This window comes from Alligator sinensis, unplaced genomic scaffold (assembly GCF_000455745.1).
Source record: "Alligator sinensis unplaced genomic scaffold, ASM45574v1 scaffold613_1, whole genome shotgun sequence".
In the NCBI taxonomy this organism is placed as follows: domain Eukaryota; kingdom Metazoa; phylum Chordata; order Crocodylia; family Alligatoridae; genus Alligator; species Alligator sinensis.
In genome coordinates, this window is record NW_005843655.1 from 59,513 (window position 1) to 69,383 (window position 9,871).

General features: G+C 46.2%; 2 protein-coding genes across 2 annotated transcripts; both read right to left on the minus strand.

The window, feature by feature from the left end:
• Positions 1 to 624: 624 nt before the first annotated feature.
• LOC112548866 (olfactory receptor 14A16-like) lies at positions 625 to 1,581 on the minus strand. Its single transcript, XM_025195626.1, has one exon. It carries the CDS (start codon positions 1,579 to 1,581, stop codon positions 625 to 627), a length of 957 nt encoding a protein of 318 aa, XP_025051411.1.
• Positions 1,582 to 6,137: 4,556 nt separating this feature from the next.
• Positions 6,138 to 7,094, minus strand: LOC102379753 (olfactory receptor 14A16-like). The gene has a single exon (XM_006039049.1). It carries the CDS (start codon positions 7,092 to 7,094, stop codon positions 6,138 to 6,140), a length of 957 nt encoding a protein of 318 aa, XP_006039111.1.
• Between the last annotated feature and the right edge of the window lie 2,777 nt (positions 7,095 to 9,871).

Here is a 9,871-nt window from a genome sequence, read left to right on the forward strand (position 1 = left end):
ACACTTCCCTACAAGCAGAGATTGGCACCCAAGGAGGGTGATTTGAGACCCTCTGGGTTACAATACGGGGAGACCATGGTGGAGGGGCTATAACTGTAGGAGGCTATTACAGACCTCCTAACCAGGAGGGAGAGCTTGACCATGAATTTGCTAGGCAACTGGCAGCAGCTGCACGCTTTCACTGCATGGTCATCATGAGTGACTTCAACCACCCTGATATCTCATGGGAAGAGCTTTCAAATTAAAAAAGGAGGTTGTGTAATAAGACATCCAATACTCCTACTGTCTCAATGTTTAATTAATTTGTAGACCATTGTTTAAATCCCCTACATATTAGTAACGCAAATAATAATACTAATACACCAACTGGTAAACAAAAGTCTTCCATTCATCATCTTGCAAATGATGGCATTTATTTTAGGTGGTACAGATGGTAAAATTGAAGCAAGAAACATTACTTCCCTGCTTCAACAGAATTTACACAAAATGACAAGTCAAATGTCATTGTATCTACGAAGTTACAGAATAACCCACCACCTTTATTTTCTGTAAATAGGTTGCACACTAAAGTATGAAACAATAATTTCATGAGTTAATTATAAAAGAAATATAAGAAAAGCAAACTCATGAGAGAAAGATGGACATATTGTTCTTGGAGCGGATCAGCCTGTGGAGCAGTTTCCTCAGGGCAGCTTGGATCTCCTTGTTCCTCATGCTGTAGATGACCGGATTCATCAATGGAGGCACCACACAATACAGAACAGCTGCCAGGAGATCCAGGGGGGACGGGGAGTCAGAGACAGACTTCAAGTAGGAAATGCTGCCAGTAGACAGAAACAGGGAGACCACAATCAGATGAGGAATGCAGGTGGAGAAGGCTTTCTGATGGCCCTGCTCAGAGGGGATTCTCCACACTGCGGTGAAGATCTGAACATACGACACAACGATGAAAACAAAACAGCCTAAAGCTAGAAACACACCGAAGGCAAGGGCTGCCAGCTCTCTGCGGTACGTGTCAGAGCAAGAGAGCTTGAGCAGCTGGGGCACTTCACAGAAGAACTGGTTGATGGTATTTGAGTGGCAGAAGGGTAGACTAAAGGTGTTCCCCGTGTGCAGTGCAGAGTACATGACACCAGCACCCCAAGCACAGGCAGCCATCTGGATGCAAGCTCTTCTGTTCATTATTATCTCATAATGCAGTGGCTTGCAGATGGCAATGTACCGGTCGTATGCCATAACTGTGAGAAGGGATAAATTTGCTCCCAAGAAGCAGATGAGACAAAACACTTGGGCAACACATCCAGCATAGGAAATCCACCTGGTGTTCAATAAAGAGTTAGACATGGATTTGGGCATGGTCACTGAGATAGAGCCAAGGTCTAGGATGAATAAATTTATCAAAAAGAAGTGCATTGGGGAATGCAGGTGGTGGCTGAGGGCTACAGCTGTGATTGTTAGGAGATTCGCTCTCAGGGCTGCCAGGTATGCTGCTAGGAAGAGGAGGAAGTGTAAGATCTGCAGCTCCCGAGTGTCAGAAAACCCCAGAAGGAGGAAACCTGTCCCTGTGGTTTTGTTGGACATTTTTCTCCTTGGTGCCTTGTACAAGGCTGGTGAAGGGAGAACAAAGGTAGCGATCAAGGTCAGAGCAACAAATGTACAAGGGAAGCTCTCAGGGCTGCCAGGTATGCTGCTAGGAAGAGGAGGAAGTGTAAGATCTGCAGCTCCCGAGTGTCAGAAAACCCCAGAAGGAGGAAACCTGTCCCTGTGGTTTTGTTGGACATTTTTCTCCTTGGTGCCTTGTACAAGGCTGGTGAAGGGAGAACAAAGGTAGCGATCAAGGTCAGAGCAACAAATGTACAAGGGAAGCTCACATCAGCAGTAACATCTCGACCAAAATGTCAAAGGTGCCCACGTGGGACTGCTGGGAACAGTTTAGTGGAAAGCAGGTTTTCTGGTTTTCACTTGTTGCGACTTTCTGTAAAAGTCGTTGCTTGTGGCCGTACCTCTATAAACACCAAGGCATCTAAAAATAATATTTCACGGAAAAAGAGAGCATTTTATAAATTTTTAATTGATCCTGTAATGCTTCATGGAGCATGTCATTTCATTGCCTCATTTCCCCTTCTCCTCCAAGGCCTCACTATGAATAAACCCATCTCCCCTCTACAGACTGGCACACTGATGGGATATAGCCAGACCCGGGAACCAGCCAGGGAAGAAGAACAGTGTCCTGAGGTGTTGAAACAGTCACCTATGAACCACCAGAAACAGCATTTCCAAACCAATCATCCATGTGCTCTTTTTAGCAGGAAGTAATTCTGCATTTGATATTTCCCTAACAGTAGCAAAAGCAAGAACTACAGCAACAATTAGTGGCCCAGGAACAGCAGTCTCTCATTACACCGAGTAGGGCTGTTAATTTTGTGAGATGTCTCCACAGCTCCTCACCATCAGCATGGATTTTACCAACTGGGATACTTAGTATCTTGTGGGAACAGGGAGAATGGCCATTTAGCCCAACCCTTTGTTTCATGACTTTTAACCAGATATATCCATGGGACTTATCATTTTATTCCTACTATCTTTTCTATCTAATTCCAGGGATAGAGGTGAAAAACCTTGGGCTGTAGTTCCCAAGATGACTTCTGGCCCTTTTTTGAAGTTGGGTGTTGACCATGAGGGGACCTCCACCCCCTGCAGTCACAGACTGGTTGCTGAGGGGGCACGTGCCCCCCCGACTAAGGTGACACCAGTCACCCATGCCTGCAGGGTTCTGACCTGGCAGCTCCCAAACAGCCTACCAGCTGAGGCTGGCCATTCCCTTTCCCTCTCCTCCTGGGGACAACCTGTGTCCAGAAGCTGCACAGCTCCACGCCTAGTGAGGAGATTTAGCTCCTGATGGTGCTATACATGCTCTTCCTTGTCCTGATGTTGGCTTCCAGAGCAAGTCTCAGTCCCCGTTCCAGTGAGGGAGTGGGGGGCTGTGCCTCTTCCCCTCTCTCTCAAAGTTGGAATTGGATCCTCTTCTCCTCCTGTCCCACATTATAGATGCTTTAATGCACAAGCACAACCAAACAGAGCCCTCAGCTCACAGCAGGGGTTCTGATTACATTGCAAATGGTCCAATAAAAAGCATGCATCGTGCAGAGTATATTTTCCTGCTTGGAAAAGCCATAGGACCCGGTGCAAGCATTTTCTGGCTTTTCTGCAAAGGGTACCAAACATGGCGCGCCCACCGAGCTTGCAGCCCAGGAAGCTGTGCAGCTGTTACAGTCCTGTGCAGTAGCATCCCAGCACAATGTGGCAAAACAGTGTTGTCTGGTAAAAGCTGTCAGCCTGCTGACACCTGCATCAGGAACAAATCTGCTCCCAGTGGGAGCACTTGAGTGCAGGGCTGTTCCTACCCTGCAGCAGCCAGGGGGAGCTCCAGGCTTCCCCGATGCCAGCTCTGGGCTGGCAGGGGGCACAAGGGTCAGGCCTGAGTTTTGGAGACAGGGGGGAACTGTCCTGAAGTGGGGAACAACTCCCAGTTGCACGGATCTTGGGATCCCAAGCCTTGTGATGCCCTGTGCCTGAGAGTGGGCCTAAGCAGCACCGGGACTGCAGGGAGAAGATGCGAGGGGGTAAGAAACTGGAAAACATATGCACCTTGTACCGCATGCCAGAAAGCATAATTAGAGGACTCTGAGCTGGGGCAAAGCCCTTGTCTTCTGAGCAGATCTGAAAGCAGCAGAAGCTCTCACGTCCCTATTGCAGGGGGATACCAAAATCAGCCTTCCCTTGAACGGGGCTGGGAACAGCTGGGGGCGGCACCCTGTGTATGTATACCCCTTTAAATTGAGCAGTGCTGCAGTGGGGAGAGCAAGAACCAGGCTCAGACCCACCAGCCAGTTGGGGGACCTCATTTAGCAGGACGAGGGCATGATCCCTCCCCGACCCACCCTCCATGGGTCTGGCTTTCAATCCTCTTCATTACATGTGATCTTCATTTCCCTCCTAGGCATGCTGATGGCTTCTCTAACAAACGCTACAGGAAAGGCCTGGTGCTGCTTCCCCCTCATGTTTCCCCTCCCCCTGGTCCCACCAGTGCTTACCACCCTGCCCTGCCTGCCCCTCCCACCCCGCGGTTCACACACTCGGGCACAAAGCATCACCCTAAGCCAGCACCATCGAGCTGGACTGAAATCCTGATCTCCAAACAGGAGCCATGGACAGGTCTCCCACCCCACCCCCTGTCCTCTGTGGCCCCCCACTGCCTAGGGTGACTGGGAGCAAATTGCTAATCTAATGCCATCTACTCTAATTCTGCACCCAGGAACAAGAAACTCCAGCAAGAACTGTGGTGGAGTTCATTCGGCTGTGCTAATTTCATGAATAGATGCACACAGAGAACAGCGTTCTTGTATTAGGACCAAACATATCATTGGAGGAAGCAATACTCTCCCTTCCAGTCCTAGGATCTTATGAATATTTTGAAAGAGGCAAGTGAGTTTGAGACCTTTAAAGTAAGCATCTAACTTTCTTTAGGGAATTTTCTTAAAAACCACAACTTGTTTGAGCAGCGGTGAACAGATATCTATGGTCCTGAATTTTTTTCCCCGGTAATGTGGTATCCCTCCCTTACTATAATCAAAACACTTAAATATGTTTTGTGATGAGGAGCAAAGCTGATCAGGAAATTTCCCTTTAAACATTTTTTGTTTGGAAAATGCTGTGTTAGTATAACCAGACAAGTTCACAAAACCTTAGTCATGTCAACTCGAGTTCCAGCAGTTCACCCATGCATGAAATATTAGGAGGACTAGTTCCCATCTTTCTGTCTACCCTGTAAAAGGAAAAAGAAAAAAAAGAGATTATTTAAAAAGACACACAGTAATCCTTCTGTCTCTGTGTCCATTCACTTGCAGTTGACTGTTTTAATCCACGGTATAAATTAATGATGCTTTTACAATGGTAATTATAATAAACTCATAGGGTTAGAAGGGGCCTCAAGGATCATGTGGTCCACCCCGCTGCACAAATGCAAGACTGTTACTCCTAAATCATCTGGGAGCAATGACTATCCTCTTTTGGAAAACCTGAAATGAAGGAAACTCCACAACGTCCCTGGGCAGTCTATTCCACATCCGCACTGGACTAGAAACAAGGGTGCTTTTCCCCCTGAAATCTAATCTAAATCTACTTTACTGTCATCTGAAGCTTGATGTCCTTCCCTATTCAACAAGGGAGAACAATTGTTCACCCAAACAATAGTTCACCTTCTTCTTTACAGCAGTTTTTCAGGTATTTCAAGACTGCTCTGATCTGCCTCTTAATTACCTTTTCTGCAAGCTAATATGCCTACTTCTCTCCATCTCTCCTTAACATGGCTTTTCTTCCAACCATTTATCATTTTTGTCACCTATCTCTGAACTTCTCTAACTTCTTCATATTCCTTCTTAAAATGTGAAGCCCAGAAATTCACACAGTAGTTTAGGTGAAGCCTAACTAGCACCATGTTGAGTGGTCCAATCACCTCCCATGTTTTACATCTAATACTCCTGTTGCTGCAGCACAAAACTGCATTAATGCTTCTGTAGCTACATCAAAGTGCTGTTTCATTTTGTGTTTGTGATCCACCCAACCCTGCAGATCCTTTTCAGCATTCATACTACCAAACCATTTATAACCCAATTTGTATCTGTGCTTTTCACTTTTCTCTCCTAGGTGCAGCAACTGCATTTCTTTCCTTGGACTTCATCTTGTTGTTCCTAGCCCAGCTTTCCTGTCTATCTGGACCCATCTGAATTCTGTGCCTCTCCCCTAAAGTGTCTGCGGTTCATCCCACCTTCCAGAATCTGGATATTTGTCTATATCCAAATAATGAATTAAACCAACTGGTAGACAAAATCTTCAATTCCTTATCTTGCAATTGGTGGCATTTATTTGAGGTGGAACAGACCGCAAAATAAATGCATGAAACATTGCTTTCCCGCTTCAAAATTTTTAACACAAAATGACCCACGTCAAGTGTCATTGTCTTTACGAAGCTACAGAATTAACGCACCACCTTCATTTTTTCTAAATAGGCTGCACACTATAGTATAAAAACAATGATTTCATGAGTTAATTATACAAGAAACTTAAGGAAAGGAAAGTCATGAAACAGAGATGGGCCTATTGTTTTTGGAGACGATCAGCCTGTGGAGCAGCTTCCTCAAGGTGGCTTGGATCACCCTGTTCCTCATGCTATAGATGACCGGATTCATCAATGGAGGCACCACAGAATACAGAACAGTTGCCAGGAGATCCAGAGGGGATGGGAAGTCAGAGACGGGCTTCATGTAGGCAATGCTGCCAGTGGAAAGAAGCAGGGAGACCACGATAAGGTGAGGAACGCAGGTGGAGAAGGCTTTCTGCCGGCCCTGCTCGGAGGGGATTCTCCACACTGCGGTGAAGATCTGAACATACGACACAACGATGAAAACAAAACAGCCTAGAAATAAAAACACACTGAAGGCAAGGGCTGCCAGCTCTCTGCGGTATGTGTCAGAGCAGGAGAGCTTGAGCAGCTGGGGCACTTCACAGAAGAACTGGTTGATGATATTTGAGTGGCAGAAGGGGAGACTAAAGGTGTTCCCAGTGTGCAGTGCTGAATAAATGACACCAGCAACCCAAGCACTGGCAGCCATCTGAATGCAAGCTCTCCTGTTCATTATTATCCCATAATGCAGTGGCTTGCAGATGGCAATGTATCGGTCATATGCCATGATAGTTAGGAGTGCAAAACCAGCTGTACAAAAAAGGAACAAGTAAAAGACCTGGGACACACATCCAGCATAGGAAATTGCCCTGCTGTTTAAGAGAGAATTGGCCATGGATTTAGGGACAATGACGGAGATAGATCCAAGGTCAAGGACAGACAAATTTGCCAAAAAGTAGTACATGGGGCTGTGGAGGTGGTGGTCCGTAGTTACAACAGTGATAACAAGGAGGTTCCCCACCAGAGCTGCCAGGTACACTGCGAGAAAGATGATAAAGTGTAAGATCTGCAGCTCCCGAGTGTCAGAGAAGCCCAGGAGGAGGAACTCAGTTACAGTGGTGCAGTTGGGCATCTTCCTTCCCAGGGCACCGTGCAAGTCCTGGGTATGGTAGAACAAGGGCAGTGGTAAGGACGAGAGTAACCAACTCAGTGGCTGTGATATTCCCATGAATCATATCCCCAGATTTCATGCTAAGAATGTAAATATTCCATTTTTTGCCTCATGGAAAATTTGATTTTAGTAAATTATTTTTCCCTGGCAAGATCCTACATAAAATAAAATATTTTGATATTCCATTTAGAAAGTGAAGAAAATGTTAGCCCAATCACGACTCAGGATTTTTTTTTTTTAAATCAAAAAGTCTATAATTTATCCATCTGACCTAGAAAACATATGCTGGAAACAAATACAAGTGAAATAAATGATATATAAAATTTGACTTCCTTAGAGGTCCTATTCCCACCCCACCCTCCACCTTACTCCCAATAAGCTGTAAAACTTTATCTGAATTAATAGCAAAAACAGTGAAACATTCTTCATTCACTCTTGTAGCTTTGAGTATATTATACATAAAACGGTATGATTTCTGCGGCCAGATTTTCCAACTTGCATGTTTTTAATTGTCCTCTGCATCTTCCTAAGACACGGCACTTCACTGATGCAGAAAACTTACTGATATTGTTTCTGTGTAAGTTTCCTTGTCTCTTGTGTCATAAACAGGCTTCCCCTACAGAGATCCTTGCTCTTGTCCAGTTGATCTCTCAGATTTCCTCTGCACCAACCACTAGTCTAGGTCCCCCAGAAGCACAGCTAACTCAGAGGTCTTTCTCTGCTCCCTCTGTCACTGAACGACTGGAGTAAATCTAACCAGGTTTCTGGGTGTGCAGCTGACCTCAACTATGCCTTGTAGAAAAGGAGTGAAGCAAGATGGCAATTTTGCAGTTGTTTTCTTCCAAAGGCTCATGGGACTCATTCCCTGGAGTCCTGCACAGCTCAGAAGGAAAAGCCCAGATGTAAACAGTCTGAGCTGTACAGATGTTAGCAGACCAGCAGAGCTGTGCTCTGGTTTAATCTCCATCACAACACAAGTCATGGGATCTCTGAGAAGGCCCTGAGCTTCTCTATCTGGCTCTGTTGTCCCAGTTAGCCAGCCTGGGCACCTTAGCCTGCAGGGAGGCACCAAGTTGCAATTGGGTTAGTTCCTATGCAATTTTGCATGAGAAAATAATATGAGAATAAAAGTTAGGTTGGAAGGTGCAAAAGAAATAATTTTAAATGTAATTAATATATTCCATAACTCAGGCAAAGAAGCTCCATTGAATGGCATCACATTGACAAAATATTAGCTCAGCAATCCTTAGCAGGGTCATGGTTCTGAATCTACTGTCATGAATATGACAGCCCTTTAGACCACTTTCCCCTGACTCGTATGCATAAAGGGCCCCAGCTCCCCCCTCCTTTCCTACACCACCAGCTTCCCTTGAACGCAGCGGTGTCAAGCACAGATGGACCCCATCTGCCAGGTCAAGCCCACAGGGGTGGTCTAGTAGAGGCACTGCATGCAACGTGCATTGTCGACTGGCTACATCTGGTGCTTGCACCATGTGTACAGCTCTAGCCCTGCACAACACATGCAACACAAACCAACTACAGCACCGTGCACAGCATAAGATGTGAGGGGCAAGTCTGCGGCACATGGTGCCCACAGCAGGTCACTGGGGTGCGTACTGCATGTGGCATTGGCGATGTGTAGCGGGTGTACGAGGGTGCATTTGCACCCCCTGAGATTTTCGGTTCATCCCGTGAAAGCAACACCACCAGCACCTGTGGGGTGTTGCCACTTCCCAGTCCCCCCAACCCCCCACCACCAACACTGCTGACAGCATCTGCAGACAGTTGCCAATTGCTGCTGTCCACTGCCAACACGGCCGGTGGTGTCTGCAGGTGGTTGCTGACCTCCGGTCACCACTCGCAACTCCCCCTGCCCCCACCACTGACATTACCACAGCTGCCTGCAAGGTTCCCCATTCGCTGCCACCACCATCACCTGTGGGCTGTCACCGTTCCCCCAACAGCTTCCAGGGGCATATGTCGTTCATGGCATGTGGCATTTGAACCAGGAGAGGTGTATCTATACGAGATGCTAGGTTGCTGTAGCGATGAGCTATGCCACACAGCCATTTATAACCCAGCTTGTATTTGTGCTATTAATTTTTCTTCCCTAGGTGCAGCAACTTGCACTTCTTTCTTTCAACTTCATCCTGTTGTTTCTAGCCTAGCTTCCCAGTCTATCCGGATCCATCTATCCCTCTCCTCTAAAGTGTCTGCAGTTCATCCCACCTTCACAGAATCTGGATATTTGTCGATATCCAAATAATGGATTACACCAACAGGTAAAGAAAAGTCTTCAGTTCCTCATCTTGCAATTGATGGCATTTATTTTAGGTGGCGCGGACAGTAAAATTGATGCATGAAACATTACTTTCCTGCTTCAATATTGTTAACACAAAATAACCCAAGTCAAGTGTCATTGGACGTACAAAGCTACAGACTTAACCCACACCTTCATTTTTTGTAAATCAGCTGCCCAGTATAGTATGAAAACAGCAATTTCATGAGTTAATTATAAAACAAACATAAGTAAAGCAAAGTCGTGAAAGAAAGATGAACATATTGTTCTTGGACAGGATCAGCCTGTGGAGCAGTTGCTTGAGGGCAGCTTGGATCTCCTTGTTCCTCATGCTGTAGATGACCGGATTCATCAATGGAGGCACCACAGAATACAGAACAGCTGCCAGGAGATCCAGAGGGGACGGGGAGTCAGAGATGGGCTTCATGTAGGCAATGCC